Source organism: Tyto alba, unplaced genomic scaffold (assembly GCF_018691265.1).
Source record: "Tyto alba isolate M040663 unplaced genomic scaffold, T.alba_DEE_v4.0 Super-Scaffold_7, whole genome shotgun sequence".
Taxonomy (NCBI): Eukaryota; Metazoa; Chordata; class Aves; order Strigiformes; family Tytonidae; genus Tyto; species Tyto alba.
Genome location: NW_024881328.1, coordinates 26,680,785 through 26,705,369, shown reverse-complemented (window position 1 = coordinate 26,705,369; position 24,585 = coordinate 26,680,785). Strand labels below are relative to the sequence as shown.

The following is a 24,585-nucleotide window of genomic DNA, read 5'->3' as shown; positions in this document are numbered from 1 at the left end:
TTTTAAAAAGACAGATTAAAATTTCTATAGTTTATTATGCTGTTCTCATAGTACTGCGTTTTAGAACTGAGACTCTTTAGTTCAAGCTGACATCTTTGTGTAGTATATGAGGTCTAGGGAGGACTGGAGGTTATGGTTCTGTGTTTAGAACAATAAGTTTTCTGCAATTTCCTATTTTTAGTTGGATCTGTCAGAAGAATTTGAAGTTTTCCAGTTCTTCAGCCTTTATTAGAGTCTGTGTTATGAGAATAAGTTATCACAGATTTTAATTTGCCTAATATAGATTTATTTTCCCATTACACATTTATGTGATAGCACCTGTAATAACAGCAGAAAGTGGAACTTAATTAATTCATGCTCATGATAAAACCCAAGATGGGGGGGACAGGGACAGGAAATAGAAGAAATGTTAATCGATTTTTCTGACACACTAAAGATTTTTAACCTAAGCTGGAAATGGCCCAACAGTTATCTTTCTCATGGTGAGATTAGTAAAGGGAATGAAACGCAGAACAATTTTCTTGACAATAAGTTATTATTATTTGGCAGCCAGCTTGAACAATGCAGTGAGCGGAACTTGAAACATTGCATAAATGTCATGTTTTTCTGGAGAACACATGCATATGTTCAAGCTACTTGTCTGGATTGTGTTGAAGTCATTGGAGACTTACGAGTAAGTTACCTTACAAACTTTTAAATCTTGTAATGTCAGGTAATGTAGTATGATGGCATATGAAAGAAGATCCAAAATATCTGCATTGCTACCACTTCCAAGAAGATCTCTGTTTAAGGAGATGTAGATCCATTTGAATCTAAGTATTAGTAATAGAATAATAAATTCTCTTAACACCTTTTAAAATGAAATTTTATGAAAATATTGCTTCTTAAGCACAGATGAAATTCAGAAGCTTTCTATGAAACGTGCAGGAACAGCTACACTCTTATCACTAGGAAGTGGAAGTAAAGCAGGAGTAGAAGACTTGTGGATAATTTGAGACCCACTGAAGTATCCTGACACCAGTATCAGCACAGTGTTTTGGATTCTATTTACAGATTATTTCTTCTTTTTTTTTTTTTTTTTTTTTTTTTTTTCTCTTATCAGGCTTTGGAAGACCAAGTGTGGGACCTGCTGCATGAAGCAGACAAGGTTGCAGAGGAGAACAAAGAAAAAAGTCAGGTTTATGATGCCATGGCAGAGACCCTTGGAGATGCCTGGGATGCCCTCATCATTATGTTAGAGAAACGACAGGCACTTCTGGAACTTACTTCAGTGTTCTTCGAAAATGCTCTGGAGGTTTGTATTTAAATCAAATTACTCTTAATTTGAAACCTCCCATATTTTACAAGTATTCTGTCCACCGTAATTTTACTCTGTTATGTATGTTCAATGCATAAAGGTTTAAGCAATTAAGAAAATTAAAGTCTCTAGATGCATCCTTTCTTTTTCACCTTCTGGATAGCTCAGGATGAAACTGAATAAAAAAAATATGTAGACTTTAAGAAATATCTTAGTCATGATGTCTCCAAAATTTGTACTTGACAGAAAGTGACAGTGAAAAATAGAACTGGACCAAAACTTAAAATTTGTAATTCAGCAGCTATGGACATTCTGCAGAATATTTTTCATTCATTATAATTCAACTTATTTGGCATTGAAAGAGCTAAATTCTCAGGGGCCTTCATTAATGTTTATTGAAGATTGTCCACTGAAGCTTTTACACTGAAATATCCCTAGAGCTATTGTAATTATGCAAACTAAACATTTGTCTAACTTACCAGTCCTTTACCTGAGACTTCCATGTGCAGATGTGCACAAAAGGACAATTGTGTGAGCCCAGAGACAAATTTTAGTGTTGTCTTTCCCTGTTTACCTATTTCTCTGTATCTCTTATCCTAATTCATTTATACCCAGGGAGGTAAAGCAGAGAGGGACTCCATGCCCTGCAGGTGTGTCCTCACCCTTTGTAGCCTTACATTCAGTTCTCCTCGCATCCCTGGAGCTTTGAAGAGTTTAATAATTCTCCCTGATAATTTTGTTTCTACCATAGCCCAGTGCCACTTATAAATTACTGGAGCAACCGTTCTACTGCTGACTGTCCTAAGTCCAACAATGTACTAATTCTTGTGTCCTGGCAAAGTGTATTATACAAAGAAATTAGTACAGATTTGGCATAAATATCACTATGATAAATTCTGTACTACCAAGACTTGACCTAGTGCAGACTAAATCCTTAAGGAGCAAGCTGAATTGTTCCTGCAACAGACTTATAACAAAAAGCCAAAATTCAGCAGCTGGAGCACAGCACAGACCGCACCCATTATATATTGAAGGGAAGAAGAAATGCAATATCGATTTAAATAGGAGTTGGCGAAACTTGTTATAGAAAGGCTTTTCTTTAGACAACAGTCCGTGATTATAGAAATCTTTGCTTTATTGTGATAAAATACAATGTATCTCAAGAATAGTCTTTAGGGAAAATGAAAACTTGAACCTCAAATGTTGATACCTAATGGATTTCTTTTCCAAGATGCAGATCAAGAGGGAAAAAAATGTGGAGCAATAGAAAAGACACAAAAAGCAGTGTGCTTGCTTTTCACCTTTCTTAATTTCACCACAGATTTCAACATCTATGCTTACACTGAAACATAAATTTGATCTGTACTGGTTTCTTCATTTTTGAAGTGAAGCAGTAGAATTTATAGATTGGGTTGGATGCAGAATATTTGCCTCAAATTGAGAAACTCATACTTGGAATTGCACTTGCAAAGGTGGAAGCCAAATAAAGAATTTGAATCTTAGTTTTAATAATTTCAGCAGATTACCAAATCTGTTCCAGATCTCCCTGAAACACAGCATGTTTCGATATTTAAAATATGGAACCCATAGAAAAATGAGCTGTAAAGGAGTAACCTAACTTCAGTCTTCATTACAGAGATGCTGTTTTCCCACTATAATTACTGTGTCTACCATAACATTAGTTAGTTTAAATTTGCTACTCATTTCTGCCTTCAAAAGATTGCTTTGAAGATTGTATTTCTGCCTGATACTGCCCTTAAAACATTTTTTTCCCTTCAATACTTTAACATTAGAAAGAAGTTCTGGGAAGGAGACCTAAGTTAAAGGCTTCATTCGTATTAAATTATTTTACAGAAGGCTTTGAAATGAACAGATTCTTCCATAAGAATTTATTTTTAGTAGGTCTGAAGGCTATGTAGGAAAGATGATTCATAATGTGACAAACTGTAATTGCGGAGTGTGACAACTGAAATTTGGGTTCCCTCAACCAATGAGAACCTCAAAAAACCAGAAGGTGCATAGAGGCCAAAAAGCCTCTGTATTTACCAGTCACTAAAAATGCCTTTTCCCAAGAATTTACAAATTCTCATTAACTTTTTCTATAATACAGAGATCATGATGGAATTCTTCAAAAGAAAATTATACCATGCTTCTTCCCACCCTTTGTTTTCTTAATGCAGTTTGCTGTTAAAATTGACCAAGTTGAAGATTTTCTGAAAAATGCTCAAGAGTTTGACAATATTGACTCTCTGAGAGAACTCCTTCTGCAACAGGAGCATCATACAAAAGGTACAAACAGTATTCCACTCCTGATGATGTGTGATTGTGCTGACTGTTTAAAGGATTATTTTACGTTTCCTCTGAGTATTCACAGAAAAAATAAAATCTTAGAATAAATTTGAAAATGTTCTATTTCTAAAAATATAATGGTGAAATAACTCTTTATCAGGCCTGCTGAAAGATATGAAATTCCTGGTTTTGAGCTAGCTCTCTCATGGTCCCATCTTCATTGCTGCAGAGCAGCTAGTGATAAGCCTGTATTCTGATTTCAAGGCAGTTCAGGTCAGGTGAGCTACTAAGAAACCAACCTTTTAGTGCTGAGTGGCAAGCAAGTTCTAAACTGATCCTTCTGTTCCATGGAAAAATTAATGAAAGTTATCATAGCTACCAATGAAAACTTTCCATTAGAAAATTTCCAATCAGCTTACTAACAATTCCCTGCAAAGTCCTACAGTTTCCTGAGAGTCGCCAAGGGAGAAGTATGCTCTCTGCTTTCCTTTGACTAGGATTGGAGTTTGAAGAAGTGGTGAAGTGAGGGTGGAAGCTATGAGATAGAGGTCACAACTAGCAAGCTTCAGCATCCATTTTCCTACAGTGACTCCCTGCATTTTGTTTATCCCTCTCAGGAGTGGGGCTGATCCAAGAGGTTCTGCAGCTAGAACTGTAACACTCTTGGAAAAACTCCCCTTTCACCACAACTTTCCTGCACATATGTTTGCCTAGAAAATTTTTCCATGTGACTTCTTTTTGTTCATTCAAGTTTTCATGTGAAGCATCTTCTACCATGTTGTGGTAGTCTTCAAAACTACCACAACAATTCAAAAAAGGGCAAAATTTAATTTTCTCAAAACCAACCTCATTGTGTGACTACTTCAGACACCTTTGAAATTCCATATGGTTCTGTAATTTTTATAAAACTTAAGACTCCATCTTTGTAATTTTAACCAAGTTTTCTTATAAGATTATTAACAACTGGTGGAATATCTATTATACTTTATTATTCACTAGTGGAGTACCAGCTTAAGTATTTTTAGCTACCTTGAATGCCTGGTATTCTTCTCAGGGGACTGAATAGGGAATTAAATTACGGTAATTCTAATATGGGTCTTGGGTCTTTTAATTCAATCTTCATGGGAGCTAAGTGCTCACTGTATAGCAATTCCAACTTGAAGTTATCTGTCAGTAATTTATTGCTGAAAAGAGGGTCTATAACTGTAAGAATCAAATGGTTTACCAGAGAAAGACTGCTTTGATGGGGATAAACCTTTTCTCAGGTTAAAGAAAGTGATTGCAACTGATAGGCTTTTTAATCTATTTTAACCACATCAAATTTGGAAAACCCATATTGAGCTATTTTATAAAAAACAGTGTTTGTATTTACTTCTGCATGAAGCATACTGACTACCCACTCCAAAGTAAGGTGGCTGAAAATATGTCCTTTTACAAAGTATTGGCTCTACCAGTATGTGATTAACAGTTTATCACCAAAAAAAAAGAAAAAAAGTTTTGAAAACAAATGCATTTCAAATCAGAATAAATCATGTGAAAACATAAATTATCCTCATCCATTTTTATGTGTTCCATTTTGGATGGACTGAAATAGAACATTTCTGATTAAAAGCACCTTTCTGTGGGCAAGAAGTAAAATGGGCAGGCTTGCCGCAGTGAGCTTATGGGAACTAAACTCTCTTGTTAGCCCTTAGTGGCTGGAGAAGTGGAGGCATTCCACTTCTGCATCTTCCCTAGGTGTTCCATATGGAAGGTATGGAGATTTAGGATACTTCATCTTGAATAAGGGTATTCATCTGGAAAGATTAATGTTTCAGCTGTTTGCTCCCTGTTGTTAGTTGGTTCACTAGTAGCTCCTTGCAAAATTTATACACATACATATATACACACAAACATATATATATATGCACGCCTCTTATTCTGATTTAGCTTCCATTCTTCCTCATTCCATATCTAAAACTTTTCCCTTTTCATTTGAGAGACCTATAAAACACTGATCATTGTCTGTTCAATAGTTTTTGTACTATGTGGCTCTAAGTATCTAGAACAGACATATGACTAGTAGGTCATTTAAGTGTACTAGTCCACTGAATTTTAACCCTGACTGTATCTAGGTAGAAATTATGGGAAGAAAGTAGGAGTTCCTGATATTTGTGACAGACTTAGTCATAAGGTTATAACATCCCCCAGACAGGAGAACTTTTCCTTTTAACTTCTGTGAGGGACATAAAGACCTAAACTTCACTTGCATCACTAATGAAAAACTACAGAGGTTTCTGAACCACACAGAAATCAGGGCAAGAAATTCCACTTCAGCTTACCTGAAGATTGGGAAACGATCAAAAAGAACTCAGTTTTAAGAAAACAATATCAGATCTGGATTTTGTCTCAATGGTTCTCAGTACACCATTATATGTGTATATTATATGTACATATGTGTATGTGTATACACAGTTATACCTTTGTAGGTATACTGTAGGTTTGTAACTGTCCAAATTGAAATATCTTAGGATGAAAATCTTCTGAAGTATTTATTTATAACCTATTCATACAATTCATGAAAAGACATTGTGCTCATGTATGCATTTTTTTTTTTTAAAAAAGTAGTTTTAAAAATACTTGAGTAATATTTGAAATACACTACTAGAATTATAAATCACATGGGATTTTTTCCTGTGAAATTTCATTCTTACAGAGCTTTTGGAAAAGTCACTTGCACTTTTAAACAAAAGCCAAGAACTAACCGAATTCATAGAAGAATTCAAATGTGAGGGGCCAAATTCAAATCCAGAGCTGATTCAGGGAGCTCAGAGCAGCTGCTTGAAAATTGACAATCTCCTTGAAATACTACAAGACAGGAGGCGGCAACTGGACAGACTTCTTAAACATCAGCGCCGAGGACTGGAGCAGGTTCTGCAAATTTGTTTGTGGCACCAGCAAGAGAACCAGGTAAGACGTATTATATTAAGGGAAGTCATAGTAAAAAAAAAAAGCTAGCAACTGTTTTACAGTAGGTACTATTACAGACAAGGACCTTAAATATCTTTATTAGGCCACTATACCTGTGCCACTTCTGTTTGATGGGATCCTAACTTTTGAATACTTGACTTTGTAACTATAACATCCATATTTTAAAATAACTTTAATGTCTTCAGAAGCACTATTTCCATTATGTGGATCTCTCCTGTAAGTTATCAAATGTGGTGCTTCAAACCAAACTAGGTTCCCTTCAAATTGAATTCCCAGCACAAACAAACCTCCAGCCACATGAGTGATAACAGTAATTGGTAATAGCAATTACAACTGTGGCAGGCTTTTTCTGGACTAGTCAGTTAAAGAGAAGATATAACATAGTTAGCAAGTTGGTGTGTCTGAAAGCAGAGTATTTTCTTGGAGACAAATCAAAATTCTTTGGGGTTGTGTAGTGATTGCAGGTTTTCCACACCTGCAACTAGCTTAATTCCCACCTCTTACCAAATTTCCCAAATAAAACGGTTTTGTACATTTCTTTCAAAGCTTAGGTACACTTAAGTCTTACTCTTTTCTCTTCCTCTTTCCAGTCCTACCACTCTCCTTTTCATTCCTATCTCCCAGCATTCCGATCAGCTAGCTTTTCTCTCTGTGTTCCACATTATCAGAAAAACTCCTGCCATGTAAGACTCTTCCATTTTCCTTGAGAAACAACACGTAACTGCACCAACTTGTCAGAAAAAAGGATATGGGGAGAGTCATGCTCTGCCTCTTTGGATATTGAGTAATCAGGGGAGGAAGAACCTATGAAAGTTTTAACTGCCAAAATCTAACAAGACTAAAGCTGCGTTATTTTCAATGTTTTGTAAACAGGCTAAAATTTTGTATGGAACTCTGACAGTACTGTCTTGATTGTGATACCTCTGTAAGTTTACATGTTTGCCTCCAAAATAGTTTCTCCCTGTATCAGAGGAAGATGTTAGAAACTGTAGCAATAGTCTATTCTGTAGGCACCAGCTTTGCCCGTGTGGTGGTTTAAGATCAGAAGCACCATATTCAACAAGCACAACTCTGTAATTTTGCATAGAGATGACAAAATTATTGAGGTACACAAGCAAGCTGACAGCCTTATTTCTGGGGCACTTAGTAGCTGCCAGAAACAGAGCAAGTATTACTTATTTAATGATTAGATAGAAAAAAAAATAAAGAGATAAAAATAGTATGGTTTTATGCAAGTGTCATAATCTCAGTATGTAGTTATAAAATAATAGATGAACAAAAAAACTGAAAAACAAGAATAATGATGTAGGAGGCTTTATCCATTTCTGTGCAAATCATTAGAATCCATATAGTACTTGCTTACACATATATATTATTGCTGCTGTTACTCTTTGTTTTGGTTTGGTTTGTTTGTTTGCTTGTTTGTGGTTTTTTTTCCAGTATCACCACATACCTGTACTGTAAAACAGAGGTCCTCACAAAAGAAATGTTTCAATGTAATGAAATAATAAATTTACAACAGCTACAATTGAATGTATAGTATTAGTCTAACTCACTATATTGGAAATATTTCCAATTTCATCTAGACAAATGATAATTTCTCTACATCAAAGATATTAGATGTTACTACAATTACCTGATCATGCCAGTGTTATTCCATAGTATAAAAACATGGAGGAACATTCAAAATGGAAATATTTCAGAAATATCTTGTTGTCATAGTAAGGGATAAATATCTTGGGTCTTTTTTGAAGCCAATCACACTTTAAAAAAAAAAAAATACATTGTCTGAGATGTTAGATGTCACAATTTCATAAAATTTACTGGGGAATTCTACTTGTCCTCATCACATAAGGGATAAATACTTGGGTGTAAGCAGCTAAAATTCACCATAATTTAGGTGATATTGAAAATAATGTAGTGAAAATTCTGTGTGTATTCTTCCATTCCCTCTCAGGTACATGCTCACATCACAAAGAGTAAGTATAGAAACTGTTTTCTACTGACAAGTTGCCTGATCATCTGAAGAGAGTGGCCAATATTTACCTATTAGCTCATATCTGTGTCCAGTCTGAGGTTGGTATACACACAGAGGGACAGATTCAAATAGTTTTTCATGTCATGCTTATCAGAATATACTTGTTTAGTATCTTCATTAGTCAAACCTGGTATAATGTATGATTTCTACATTTATGGAAAAGTAATTTGTATGTCTCATGGAGAAATAATATATTCACATGTAAATACAAACAGTGGAAAATTAACCTTTAGAGACTTTATTTAAAATTTCTCTCTCTGGCCTCTAACACATTATGCATGTATTTCTGAGTCATGACAAAAATTAGACTCAAAGCCTGTCGTCGTAACTGAAAACTAATTCCAATCTGTGCACGGACTGAACTCTTCTTGATGTCTAATGGTGCTACATATGCAAGAACAGCATATTGAACTCCTGATGACATTAACAGGATTTCAGGGGATACAGAGAAAACAGAGTACTGAAGATGAGCTCTGCTGTGTAAGATCTAAGAGTGGATTTTTGCTCTTTGTATTCCCTCTGTTTTGCTAGGCATAATTATGTAATGCAGAAGGCTGCATAATCTGGGGGTTGCTTTTTTAAAGAAAAGCCAAGCAGCTGTAAAGATTGCTACTTGTTACCTTGTTCTGAAGAACGAAAAATGCAGCACCTTTCTTTGATCTCTAATTGGAATACAACAATCTGGTGGTCATGATTCTAACATGTGACATATTTCTTTCTCAGTATTTTCAATATGTCAAATATTTGTGCTTATTTAACATTTAGAGAAGGGTGTATGACCTTCCTTTATGGAAGTGTCAGCATTGTGTTTTCTGATAACGTTTCATTAATGAAAGTCAGAGGCAGATTGGCCTATATTGTGCATAATTAATTGTCTTTGGAAGAAGATTTATGACAGTAATTTTCTTAATCAATCCTATCGTGCACTTATAAGACAATTAAAATTATTCATGGTACTTGGTCACATCAAGGACAGAGATAAGACCTGAGTAAAACTCAGGGACAGGTGAGTATGCCTACAATTGTTATTTAGACAGTTATATGGGACAACTATCTTGGTGTAAGTTAGAGTTCCCTTTTTTATTTCATTTTTATTAAAGGTAGTTTAAATTACATGAAAAATCATGTGGTGTATCTCAGTGAATTAAAGGCTGTCATTGGATTTTACCCCCCAAAATGCAAGTCATTCATCTCCGCTTGTAATCTTTACATAGTAAACTGATAGGTTTATGACTTTACTTGCCTAAAAGAGTTTGTGTGGTAGAATATGAAAAGGTTCTGTTGTTTCTTTGCTTGAAAGCAAATTTCAGTTATGAGAAATAGGTTTCATTTTAACATCTGATAAAGAGGATCTGCAAATCCAAATGTGTAAGTGCACACATATGAGGAGAAATCCACAGCAGCAACTGATGTGTAGAGAATTGTCTAAACATGTACTACATCTGCTGGTGGTATGCTCTTTTCTTTTTTTTTTTTTCCAATAGCTGTACTCAGCATAGTGCTGCTATTTCTACTGATACTTAAAATGAAAACACTGCGTTTATCACAGACAGCTTGGAGGCAAATCTGAGGATTGTCATCTAATTCATAGAAATATGTGAATCGTCAAAATGTTGTATGAAGTTCTTCCATGAAGTTTTGACTTCATGTTTTATTCCAGCACATTCTGCAAAGGCTTTTTTCATAAATATCAAAAACTGTATTTTATAGTGAGTGCTAAGACATTTAGACATAAATGGATTTAAGTTATTAAAAATTCTATAATCAGATCCATTTAAGATTACTTCACTGCTAGCTACTTCTGGTGAAATCATGGTGCCAGTGAACTTAGCAGTGATTTTGCCGCTGTCTTAATTACAGCCAATGCTTCTCCTCTTGTGTATTTCTCCTGATAGTGATCACTTAGTTTCTCTTACTACTCTTGCATATATGGGCCAACTTCATAGGATTCCCAGACTTTGATCATATGTAAAAAAAACCCCACATCTTCAAACCAAATGAGTTTGAAATCCTGTCAAACTCACTCCATTGTTGGTCAATCATAATCTTTCCTGAGAGTATATATATTCTTGTTAAAGTATGCATGTACCTATATGGATTATGGTTTTAATATTTCACAATTGCGAGAGTTGCCTTTGAAATTTAAATTATTATTTTAGTAGCTAATATTCTATATAACTTCTGCATTTGGGAACATTGTGTAAACAAGGTTCTTTCTTTAAAAAAAGGTAAAAAAAAAAAAAGCATATAGTACTTTTGTCTATATAGGCAAGAAGCATCAGGGATGAAAAGGACTGTTGCACTGTATTGGAACTTGAAATGTTCTTGTTGATGGGTATACATCACATTTAGTGGTGTTTGGTTTTTTATTTCCAGGGTCTTTTACAGTCCTTCACAAACATGATACAACAAGCTGCTAGTAGCTACTCTGGGACAATACAATACTGATACTTAGTTCTTTTCCCATAAAAGATTATTTTATTATTCCCCTTCTTTATAAGGGTGTCCTTAATAATAGAAAAATCACTAAAACCAAGACTTTAAACTGAAGTGCTTCACTTTTATTTGAAAATGTCTGTGATCCCATTTTGCCCTAACTTGTTATTTATGAAATTAGACAAGGATGCTTTACTAGCAATATTGTGAAGATAAATGTATTGAGGATTAGGTAAGGGCTTAGGTAGTATTGTTATGAAGAGGCTGAAATGTCCCCAAGATGAACAAAGACAGATCTGTGTTGTCATGATGATTTCTTTGCATACTGAAGATAAAAATATTATTTGAGTTTGAAGATAAGTAGTAAAACATCAGCCACTCAAATACAGTGACTATTGTGATGAAAAAAACCTGTCTGGTATTTAACAAAGTTAGTTTATTATGAATGCACTGAAGAAATTGAGAATAGCTCATCCTGCAGTTCAGAGAAGGTATGTCAAAATATATAGTGCAGGCTGCTCAAGCTCTAACTGCTTGAGGTAAGGCCACATTTATTTTACGGTATATAAGTATGTGTGGTTTTACTAGTAGGAATAATTCCTAGAAAGAAAGTGTGTTGTTACTTAATTTCTGTTCTCTGCTATATTTGTTCTTTCTCTCTGTAGTCTCACATTAGTGTCAGATTGTTCAAGACATTCGGTAGAGCCCAGGACAAAGTATTTGTGCATGAGCTGTGAATTGGCACGTGCCAGAAATTCCCTCCTAAAAATATCCCCGGCTACCAAGGCGTACGGGGTGCTGGTGCCCCGGCCTGACAGCGGGGGCTGCGGGGCTGCCTCCTGCCTGACATGGCTGGTTCCAGCCGGCTCCACACCGGCCTGGCAACAGGGCACAGCTGAGCCCCTCAGTGGAGGTGGTCATGCCTCTGTTAAAACATATTTAAGAAAGGGGAAAACACTTCACAGACATAGTGAGAAGGGAGGGGAAAGAAAAAAGAACACCAGGGCCAGTGAAGGAGAGGGAGGAGGTGGTCCAGGTGCTGGAGCAGGTACTCTCCCTCAGCCTGCGGGACAGAGCACAGTGGAGCAGGTATCTGTACTGCAGGTCATGGAGGAGCCCACCCTGGAGCAGTTTGGATATTCCCTGAGGGAACTGTGGCCATAGAGAGCCCATGTGTGTCCTGGAAGGAACTGCAGCCACTGGAGGACCTGTTCTGGATGAGGGGGAGGGTGTGAGGAGGAATGAGAGACAGAGAGGAACTGTTATGCCCTGACCATAACTCCCCCATGCCCCTGTGTCACTAGGTGAAGGAAGGGGTAGGCAGAGGAATTGGGAATGAAGGAGTCAGATTGGGCCTGAAGAAAAATACAGGGTAGGAGGAAGGTGTTTCTGGTTCTGTCTTTATTTCTCATGGAAACTATAGTTAGAAATAAAGTAATTTAATTTTCCCCAAGTTGAGTCTGTTGCATGTATGATGATAACTTGTAAGCAATCTTCTTGTCTTTATCCCAAACCACAAACGTTTTAATGTTATTTTCTTCCCCTCTTCTTTAAAAGGAGTGAGAGGGTGTCTGGCATCTGGTCAAGGCCAACAAAGCAGAACAAGACAAGCTATGATGTTGGTTTGTTGTGTGTCCCTCTCCTTGCCTGTTATTTGTTGGAAAACTTGCTTCTCATTCTGAATTGACAGTGGAGAATGTAGGAAGGCAATGGAAGACTATAAGCATTGAAAACACCCAGACTATAATCAGTGCAAAATGGGTGGTTTAGCAAGCTGAAAAAAATGTTGAAGAGCCTTTGATTTCTGGTATGGGTTATTCATTGCAAACAGAGTTGATAATTATTGTAAATGAATGACAAAATTTAATTTTTGAACAACAGAAGTGATTTTAGATTTCAACCAATTAAGGAAAATCATTGGTTTTTTTCAAACAGATATATTAACATTCTCTCCCATCCCTCCAAAATCACTGAAAGTAAGGGTCTGTAGGTTTCTTTCTTAAAAAGCAGTTAAATATTCCCAGCTGTTGCTTAAGACCTAAACTAGCACAACTGAAATCAGTCAGAGGTGTTAGCTGTAGTGGAAGCCAACTGATTATACTCACTGTAATGGAAAGAAATATTGCCAAGTGGTAAAGTCATGAACACTTTACTATAACAGGGTTAAAGACTGACTTTTTCCTCCACCTAGCATTACAGAAATACTAGTTTGTTTTGCTAAGCAGATACATGATATAGAGCAGTCCTAATTTACAGAAAAATTTTTCTTTCCTTTTAGCACAGTGTTTATTATCCATTTCGTTCATTTGTATTTTGGTGAACCAATAGTAAATGTTCTGTGAAAACATGCTCCCAGGAAAAATATTTCAATGAGTATGTACACATCTGGAGGATATGGTCAAGAAACGAAGGCTTGCTAGTAAAATAGTTTACTTTTCTAGATCTCTTGAACTTCTGAGATAATGTGCCAATTTTTTTTTTTATTTATAACTGACAATATTTCCAACGTTTTAAAGGTTCTTTCATTTTTGTAATTGTTTAACTTTGTTAAAAATAACTTCTACATGAGCAGATAAAAAAATCCATAGTGTGTGTGCTATTAAAATCTGTAATACTTAAAGTACAAAGTAATTCTTAGTATGCCATATATGATTTAAGTATAGTGGTGATTTTTCAGACTGAAAAGATTGGCGGAAGTCTCTTTGATACTAACAGCTCATTCTGACTACTATTTAAAATGCAAACCTTCACTCAGGAGTTCTTGCCATGTGTTGTTTACGAAGAAAGTGAGAGGTACCTACTGTGAATCAAGCAGAAATAAATGCAAGTCATTCTGTGCAATTTAGAAGATATACTTGTATACTGAAAATGTTTGCTCCATATACTTGTTGAAGTAAGTCTAGTATGATGTAATTTTTTTTTTTTTTTAACTACTAAAGGTTATTCCACATAACACAATCTCAGTAGCTTAACTGGGTTTTTTAAGCCCAGGGATGGAGATGTTCTATTAGGTCCTAAGGCCCATTTAGTCTTTTTTTTTTTTTTTTTGTATTCTTGTAAAATTATTTAGATTTATAGTCTTTTACTAAACACAAAGGGATATTTTTATGTTAATGTGATTCTAGGGAAAATATGCAATAACTTTATCGTGCTATAAAACGTATTTATTCTATGTGTGACTAAAACTTGATTTTTCTTTTACTGTGTTAACTTATAATTTGGTCATACTTTTCGTCTATTTTATTACATATGTTGCAATATGTGTTTGTTTTGAACACAGTTCTTTTCTTCTGCATTTATTAGCATTTAAATAATACAAATGGAAACATTTGAATAAAAGCATAAGGGTTAGGAATGAAAAAAGAAAGGAACGAAAATTCGGGCTGCTTTTTTGTGCCTGAAACTGTCTTGTACATATTTTAAAAAATGGACAATCCCTTCTCAAATTTTTCACAGAATTAATTATTTTTATTATTTATTTAGGTAACATCTTGGTACAAGAAAAACATCAGAGATTATTTTCACAAGCAAAATTTAGGCTCATCTCTATTGGAAAATGAAGAGTTACTTCAAGAGCTTGAGGAAATGGAAGTAAAAGTGAAAGTAAGAAATACAGTAATTGGTGAAGCAACTTTAAAAATTAATAGCAAAACATGAATATTGGCATTTAATAAGCACATATAGGAGTAGATACTTGGTATGTGTACATAAGAGATATATTTCTATATGTCTAAATGACAGTTTTCTCCATTTTGCTTCTTTTAATGCAAGCCTCCATTGTTTCTGAGTGTTTTTCTCACTAATAGCTTTTAAACTTTTAAGTAAGGTGAAAGAAGAGTAATCTTTGATGTTGTTTAGCTGGTTTTTCAATTTAGTAATCGTGTTCCAGACTGGTAGTTTACATATTTAATCACATTGCAAAAAATAAAGAAAAGCAATTTTATTCAAATATTACCAAATTGTAATGTTTGTAAAGGATAAAACCCAGCCACTTCTACTACAATTCATTGCCACTGAACTGTGTACATGATTGGAAGAGGTATTTGCACATTTCTTGGGAATAAAAATAATTGAAAAGAATATTTTCATTGTGAGTATCAGTTTTCCAGAGAATGAATCTGTTATCATCACTCATAAAAGCAAGATGAAATTAAAGAAAATGTTGAGAAGCTGTTGACTGATTCCATGTAGAAGTTCAGGGAAGGCCAGTGAAGAACTAGGCACAATATTCAAAATATTATTTTCCTAGTCCTGGTATCATAAATATTATTTCCTTTGTATTCCTATGCATGGGTGCATAAAATTCCCTTAAGCTTACTTTTCCTGTAAAATTTTCATTTCAATTGGACATATGACATGATACTATTGTCCAGGGTCACTACTGTCCAGGATGCAATCTTTCACCCCAATGACACAATTGCCTCATATGGATCTACTAGGCTGTCAGGAGGTATTGATTGTTCCTATTGTTCTTAAGCAGTAAGTTAAAATTTCCTTATTCTTGAGTTTGGAGTAAATACTCACAATGCATCAGTATTTCTCAACAGGTGATAACTGAGAATCAAGAAGTCTGACTTCACCCTGGCAGTCCGCGGGCTTTGTGGGCAGACAATCTTCAAACTTCAAGAAGTCTTGAGCCTGGGAGTTGTCACAGCTCAGGGGAGATGCTGGTCACAGCCTGCTGTGATCCAGGACAGTTCAAAGGGTCTTGCTATTTATAGGGTCCAAGATAATTGAGTTGTGTCGGGTACATTTCTGTTTCAGCCCAGCTCAGATGATGGAATATTCTGGTACTTTCTACCAAGTTTCACAAGCATGGAACTTGCTAGATCTTGGCACACCTTTTGGGCCACAACCCAAGTATAGATGTATTAGGCTGTCAGCAGCTACTGTTCTTAAGTGGTAAGAGAGGCGGGGCAGAAACCAAGTGGGCTAAAGGAGTGCCTTAATGCTCTGGTCCACTGCTTTTGTCATTGTTCTCAAATGCTAGGAGAAGAGGGGGCAGAAACCAAGTGGGCTGGGGGGACACCTTAACACTCTGGTCCACTGCCTTTCCCAATCCATGTGGGCTGTTTCTCAGTGATAGGGGAGAAAGCAATCAGGAGTGTTAAGGGAGTGCATTTATGCTCTGGTCCACTACCTTTCCCTATTCATCTTGGGTTGGCATGTGACCCGGCGGGGGGAGAATTGCTTTGGGCGCTGAGCTGCTCTAGAGAGGGAGGGGTTGCACCACATCACAGATACTGTTGCATTAAGATGAACAGGACAAATGATTTGCTTAAGTTGTTCAGAGCCTAGCCTAAGAAGGATTTACAGGCAAAAGACATTATTTATGTGACTGAGCTGAGGGACGAAAGGAGAATGGTTTATTATATTTCAGGTTGATATCTTATCTTGAACCTCACCTTCCTAACCGGTGAAACTACTGGAAACATTATCGCTAGCTTGTGTAATAATCAAGACCAAACATAAACCCAAGCATTCATAATAGGAAAAAAAGTCCTCAACCCTCCCAAACATTAAAAAGACCCCACTCCCCTGCAATCTCTCAATGGGGATATCTGCTGGCACTGATTAACTGCCTGCTCTTACATTTCTATGTGTACTGAAGGTGCTTGGCACGGTAAAAAAGAACTGCTAGTACCACTTTGTGGCCAAATAACTTTAGAGATGAAGAAAAATAGTGTTCTAAATTGTTTGCATTTTGCCTAGTTTCTGCCACTTTTCAGGACTGAACAATGCTGGAATCATTCCTCTGTTTACTAAGGATTAGTAGCAAGATCAAGTGTACTTCTCTGTTTTATAGATCTGCATGCCTATTGGGTCTGGAGTAGCCATGCTAGGTAATACCATGCTCTAATGAGGTTTCGGGTTGATTTCTCATCACCAAATTAAATATCACTGTCAATGGTATTAATTGCTGTATTTGTTGATATTAACATAAAGATTGAGAATATGGTATTTACCTTTTTTTTTTTTTTTTTTTTTTTTCCCCCTGGATCTCTCAGCTAATGCTTAGATACACAGAAAAGTTATTTCACAGTTAAATGTCTGTCTGGAGCTCTTTTCTCTCTCTGGCCCTCCTGGATGTTCATGCTCCTTTACCATTAACTGCATGGATGCAAACTCAGGCTACTCAGCTCTTGTCAGCTTTTCTGAGAATGGCATTCTATTGAGTTTGACAAGTATTGCATTTCATCTGCATAGCAGATGTTTTAACACTCTCCTGTATTTTGATAGCTAGAACAAAGCATGTAAAGAAAAATAATTTTTATCTATGAGAAATTTTATTTTCACCTAAATATTCATCTTTCACATGGAGCATATACAAATCTACATTCATCTATCAGGTTCTCACTGTCTGATTTTCCTCTAGTGCCATCTTGCTGCCTTGGGAGAGTGTTCCTTTTCTATCTATTATTTTTCTGTTAAAGATTTGGTTTTGGGTTTTGTTGTTTTTTTTTTTTTTTTTTGGTAGGTCCCTATCTGTTCTGGCATTATCTTTTAACATCTCTCAACAATTTTCTTGAAGTAACTGACTTTGAATTACTTTTTCCTCTTTCTGTCTGTTTCAAACACTCACTCTTAAACACACTGATATAGCCATCCACTGAACTTCCCAACAGACAGATCACATGGTTATTGTCATAGCAGGTCACAATCCTTTGCAGTTGTATTAGGGCACAGTGTTTTATTTGTAATTTGAGGGAATTACATTGTTACATTAGTAGTTAGTTATACCACAATGTAGGTATTGAAGGTAAAAGCCTGTCAAATATTCACAGGGGCTAAATTATCAGGGTATCAATGTATCCAGTGAATCAATTTAAGGCAGAAGTTAGGCTGAGAAAAAGATCAGTTGCGAACATTTTTGCAGTGTGAGAGAAGGGGGATAATTTATCACATATTCTGAAAAATACATATTTTTATACTTAATTGGCTTGTGGTTTAAGTGCTACTTTATCTACTGTATGGATCACAATCTGAAGCCAAATAGATGTGTTTCAAGGTTTTCTCAGCTTAGCCCCAGAATAGTCCAGTGACGACAATTGTATACTTCTCAGATTTTAATCCAAAGTTAGAATTTTTAAGTAAGAAATGTTTGATATAGACAAAAAAATCCCATTTGACTCAGAATAGTTATTTAATAACAAATGAAGTTATTTCTACTTCTTCTTTTTTTAGGCTTGTGCAGGATATTTTTGAAGGTAGAAAAAGTTCAAGACTTACTTAGAGCCACAATAATTTTACTTCATCAGTTTTAACACTCTTGAAAAATACCTGATTAATTAAGGAACCTAGAAACAGCTCACTTTCCTTGCCAAATGGAATAGTGAAAGCAAGTGTTTAAAAGACTACTGTGAGGAAAAGTAAGAACATGAGCTAAGGAGACACATTGTGTATAGGCACATACAATGCAATGTGTCTTTAACAGATCAGAAGAATTCACAAGCATTCCTTGACAAATTGAAAAGCCAAGGTAATAGTAGGCTTTGGGTTCCTTTTTGGGAAAATGAGTAACAAATATTTTAGTGCTGACTGACAGATCGTTACAAATTTGACATGCGGAAGGCTGAGGGACAGAAAAAACTGACAGAGACTTTTCCACTGAGTCTGTAGATCCTGGAGATAGAAAGTATAGGGGTTTTATGTGTAGAAAGAAACCTGAAAATGAAATTGTTGCTAGCTATTTTATAGAAAATTGAATTAAGTTTGAATAATGATTAAATAGAATAGCAAATAAGTCAAACTACATTTAATACCCTCAGAGAGTGTGTGAGATTGTAATGTTCATGGAATATTTTAAACTATAAATTACCATAATAAATTTTTTTTTTGAGCTTGTGTGAAAGGTTAGAGAAGCAGCTTGCTTCTCTATATAAATGAGGCAGAGTTTAACTTCTGCTTTAAGATCCCCTAAAAGCTGCTATTGGGCACCTTGTACCAAACAGATTTACCAATATATTTGCAGTGAAATCCTCTTACAGGAAATCATTTCACTACAAGTTGAGTCATTTACTTATAATTAGCCTTACCTGCTGTAATTATCATTTACATATTGAGATACACAGAAACAATTCAGAACATTTTTGTTTTCTGTATCCACATCTAAGTTAACTGTAGACAATTTCCTGTTACATTAAAATATGCATTTTTAATTCTTGTATAAAATATTTTTAATTATTACACAAATAGTGTATAATAACAAAATGAAGACACATGTATTCAGCTGCACTTTTTCTGCCTTTTTTCAGTTAATTATTATTCATCCCAATACAAAGCTCCCAACTGCAGTGTTGTTTTCTAATTCTCATTAACATCTGTATGTTGAAATGTAAGTGAAATTTTGATTAGACTTTGACCGTGGAATGCATTTAGTACCAGTCATTACAGCTGCAGGCATTGGAAGATGATGATATTGTGGTGCTGGTACAATTGGATGTCAAGGGTCCACATCTTATTCATAAATAGGCCAATTAAGCTGTGTGTATGGAGAGATCTCTTCACTGTTTTTTCCCCAAGATAAATTCTTCGGGTAGAAAGGAACAAATACAGCCCAGCAGACTGTAATTATCCTCAAAATCCTCAAAATTCTTGTTATATTACTTAGAACAGAGAGACAAAGACAGGATTCTAAGAAGAGGGAATTGTGTGTTAAATAATACAGTGCAGGGTTTCATTTAATTAAAAGTACACACTGAAGATTATTGCATCCAGATCTTAGAAGCAGTCATTAATTTAAAAGAAAAATAAAACAAAAATAATATCAAATTATATCAAAAATAATATCAAAAAATTGCTTATATTGTGACCCAGATTAGTGTGTCTCTATTTCACTAGGAAGATGAAAATACCCAGTTCAAGTCCTCAAGGAATACTTACATGGAGGGGAAGGGGGGACAGGCAGCATATTGTGTGTTTTCTTGGGAAGTGGTGCGATTTCATTGCAGGATATTCCAAAACAGCAGTATTTTTTATAAGCATACAAGAAAATATAGTGAGCAGTATTTGGCCTTCAGGTGCTTGTTTGTGGAAGAGCTGAACTTGAAAAATCTCTGAGAAGGCTTTTCATAAGGATTCCCTTATAGAAGGAAAGAAGGGTTATCATGAGTGGCAGAGGTTTGAGTCTTTGTAGGTATACAGTGCAGGTATATTGAAGCACAATCAAAACACAGTTCTCAAGGAAATTCTGGGATTCTGACACATCTTTCTTTTCCAAAATGAAACGAAGCTAAATTTGTTGAAATATGTAGAATTAGTTTTCTCTACCAAACCATTCAGAATCTGGTTGAAACATTTTAATACTAATGAATTCTTTTTTGTTGGCTTTTTTTTTTTTTTTTTTTTTTTTTTTTTAATTATTGGTGATAATATAATAAAAGTTAAAAGCAAAAGTAGATTTAACATGAAAAAGCTAAATAAGGCATTCATTCAGATATATAGATTTTTACAGCTGCTTAGGTCTATGGCAGAAAAATTAAGAGTATTTACCACAGTGGAAAAATGTTTTACAAACTCAGCAGGATTGTCATCATTTTCCTTTTCCTATTCATCAGATTATCAACATGAAGGACTATGTTTCATTGCATAGAAATAGGCTACTGATCAAATAAGTCTGTAATCTGAGACATTTCTACTATGTCAGTGAAGGTGTTAGCAGTCATTTTATGTTTATTAGCATGGAGTATTTTTTAAATTTTTCTTCCTCAGAAAACTTACTTGCTACATAAATAAACTTTAATGTCCCCTTAAATTGGTTTTAATTTAATGAAAATTTGCTTGTTAAAATCTTATTTAGAGTCTCATTTATCATATAAAATTTACATCCTTTTTCTCTTCAACCTTGCTAAAATATTTGTGTCCATTACAACCTGCAGTAATTAGTATCACTAATTCACACAGAAAGTTTTATCACTGAGTATACCTTGGTAGTTGTTTTTTGAGAGATTAAAGGTATCTTTATATAAATCATATTTCTGAGACTGTTGCATTGCTATGTATTGATATCACACCAGGCATCACATTCCTTATTCCCATGGGTTTGTTCATATTTTAAAATTACTTTTGTTACCCATGTCAATACCCTCTGTTTCAGCTTTAGTTCATGTGCTGTGAAGCTGCAGAAATGAATCCAAAGTTCAAGGCAAGAACATAAAGGCATGGTCTGAATGCATGTTTTCTATTTTGAGGTGTGTTTTTCACTGACCTGTGAGTTATGCTAGATCTTTTTTCCTGAATTGTTCAAGTTAATCTAGAAAGCAGCAAGGAAATTAGTCTTTTCCATTGGAATTGATGTGTACTATTTAAGCTTGGCTATGTTGGGCAATGGCTATGTTGGGAACTGTAGGGGGTGTCTCGTTAGTTGTTGGTCCAGGCTAGTCCATACCAATAGCGAGGGAGAGATGACTGCGTCTGGTGAAGTCTGTGTAAAATAAGTTGCTGATCCTTTTGAACAAATGTTTTTACCATACCAGTTGTCAACAACAATGGACAATGTCAGAAAATGAATGCGCTGGATTACACAGACCAAAATAGGTCTACTCTCACTTACTGTACTTCAAAGAAGGATAAAGCAGCATGGTGGGATGCTGTGAGGGAATTAGAATTGCTGCTGTTTGCAAAAGATTTGTGAATAACCAGATTACTTATTTTGGGAAAACTTCCAAACAGCATCTTTCACTAGTAATAATTTTACTAAAAAGAAACAACAAATGTGAGACGTTCTTTAAGCATGCTGAAAAGAAAAGAACCTAACCTGTAATCTTGTGCCATATGCACGCTTCAGAGTGTTTTAATGAAAAAATTTCTCTCTTTAAAATATTTTTCTGTCTTTTACCAGACATTCCTGTGGAAGGAAATGCTAAATTAATTTCAAGGTGGTTTTTATTTAATTCATTACCAGAAAAAGTGGAGGAAATATGCTACCTAAGGCATGGGAAATTGCAGTATAATATCAGATGCTTTTTTTGTTTTCAACAGCATAATAAGGCACTAGTTTTAAGTGTTGACAAGCACAGCAGGGATAAAGTACACTGTAACAGTTTTACTATTTTATATTTTTCTCTATAAAAACACAGCAAAAGCAAATAAGCAGATAAACACCAAAGCAGTTGCAGGGTAGGAAGAGATTAAATGCTGTTTTTCTCTTGACTGTCAAAGTAAAGCTCCTTTCCATTTGGGTTATCTAGTCTCAGATGCCTTTCAATACCTCTTTATAACCTAAAGAAGAAAGTGGGACTGAATGCTGCAACAGCATTTATCACAGGTTAAAAAATGTAGGGAAAAAAAAAGTTTTGTTCATGAAGGTTTAATCCCTAGATTTGCTGTATAATTCGGGTCAGTATGTTAGAAGAACAAGTCAGTCCAGTACAAAGAGTTGAAAAAATAAAAGGAGTCAAATAGACAATCAGTTCTGATTAGCTAAATATTCTTCCAAGGAGTGCAATGTAGGCAAAATATCTATATGCAAACTTGTATTGATTTAACTGAATCCTTTTCAAATCACTTTAGTTTTAAAGTACCTAGCTCATTTAAGTGTCAGTAATGCTTCTGAGACTGTAGCTTGAAATTCTGAAGTATGATCTTCCTTTTTAAAGCTTCTCTTCTATCTGTCACTGCCACTAGGAAAGTTCATGGTCAGAAAAAGCAAAGAAATGCTTTGAACAGAGTTGTGTTTTTGTGTAGGAAATCAGGGAAAATGTACAATGGAGAGTGTCAAGGATGATCACACACCTCACTGTAAGGAAGAGTATTTTGATTTAATTGATTACCAGACAGCTCTCAGCAGAAATTTTCTCACTGGAAGCAGCTATTATCTAGGCAATATTTTAATTTGCTCTTGGTTAAATAGTTGGGCTTAAGGGACTGTTTGTCATGGGAGTGTGGTTTTACCTAGTAGAAGTTTCTTATCTTTATGTTACCCAGACCATTTTCCCCAGCAGTCACACTAGTAACTGTTACTTCTGCCTCTGAAACTCTGTCAAAGAATGTAGCCATCACTGAAAACCCTGTCACTAAAACTATAATTTGTTAAGAAATCCTTCCTAGTAGAAATACTGTTTAAATGGTGATAACTTTCAGGCCTATAAATGTGATACATGCTTTCCAGTATTCATATTATTGTGCAGGTATATTATTTTTCTACGCTTAGTTGATTAAAATGGACTTTTTCCAATTAGGAATGGAATTCCACTGTGGAACAACTAGAAGCTGAAGCACTTAAGATCTTGCTTTCGGAGGACTATACAGAAAAAGTCCAACTAAAGCTTTCAAATCAGAAAATCTGTGCTTTGCGAGAAGAAGTGCGCTTCCATATGGAAGAAAGGAAAGCCCTGCTACAAGAGGCCAATGACTTTTTTCATACTGCTGACAAGGTTGGTAAGAAGCCAAGTCTGTAGTAATAACCTGATAATGTAACTGTCAGTGTGCTCTTGAAGGCTAATGTATGTGGGGTTATATAAGCAGAATTTGCTAAACAATTTGTAATGAAAAATTATAAACCTGATTACCCTTTAATATAACCTCCTGCCTTAAACATCTATCCAAAATGTCAAATATATTTTATAAAACCTTTTTTTTTAAAAAAAAAAAAAAAAAAAAAGTATATTGAGAAGAGCACTCACTTTCCAAAATAAGGTATTTGGGAAATATTATCTGCTAAAAATTAGATTTTAAGATCATGGGCTCTGTCCTGAGCTCTTAATTCTGTATGAAGATACAGGAGCTGCTCTAAAATACCCAACCTGTTACAGGCTAGTATGGATACCAGAAACGATGTCTATACTTGCAGTGGTCTCCACAAGGTCTAATTAATAATCAGACATGAGAAAAATCAAGGACACACTATACAGTTTCTCTTCCTAAGTTTTTTCAATGAAAACAGGTAAATCACTGTTGACCAAAAAAAAGGAATATTTTAAAACTATGTTTTACTTTTTCAAACATCAAGTCCAGCAACAACTTGTATGAAAATAATTTTTATAAATTTGGTCATCAATTTTTGTTACATTCTTCTTCTAATACTTTTTCCTTCATAATATAAGATGTTTATCATACCTGAATACTTCAATACAATTTCAAGAGTTCTGATCATAATTTATTTTTTTCATTGTCTCAAATGTGAACATGAAAACAATATTCTTGTAGACTTTATCTTCAAATCCTTATTCCACCCCCCCTGAAAAAAAATAGCTGATATTTTTTCTTCAGTCATCTGAAGTTGTTTTAGACTAATTGTCTTTTGATATTCTTATTGGCTCAACGCCTAAGATCTTAAAATTCTTTTTCAAATGTTATATTATAGGGTAGCATTTAATAGCACTTAAAAATATATCATAAATTTTTAAATTAAACTGATTCAGTGGGGAATTTTAATAGGTCTCCAGTAAACAAATGTTGTAAAACTTACGTTCAAGTAAAGAAAAAAGACTGAAAATATAAAAAGACTGAAAAAAAAAATTGCTATATGGGAATACAATACAGTCAAGGCAATACATGTAGACAGGAGTAAGATAATAATGGAATAATAGGCATAATAGAAGTGACTTGAGATTCA

The 24,585-nt window shown here is 35.0% G+C and overlaps 1 protein-coding gene across 1 annotated transcript in view; it reads left to right on the top strand.

Annotated features, from left to right (window-relative positions):
- The window catches only part of CCDC141 (coiled-coil domain containing 141), a 99,088-nt gene that overhangs the window by 19,797 nt on the left and 54,706 nt on the right, over nt 1-24,585 (top strand). Inside the window, exons 3-7 of the mRNA XM_033010928.1 lie at nt 1,103-1,294; nt 3,478-3,586; nt 6,282-6,535; nt 14,514-14,633; nt 23,210-23,404. Of these exons, the coding sequence (XP_032866819.1) occupies nt 1,103-1,294; nt 3,478-3,586; nt 6,282-6,535; nt 14,514-14,633; nt 23,210-23,404 (870 nt within the window). The remainder of the gene's footprint in view (nt 1-1,102; nt 1,295-3,477; nt 3,587-6,281; nt 6,536-14,513; nt 14,634-23,209; nt 23,405-24,585) is intronic.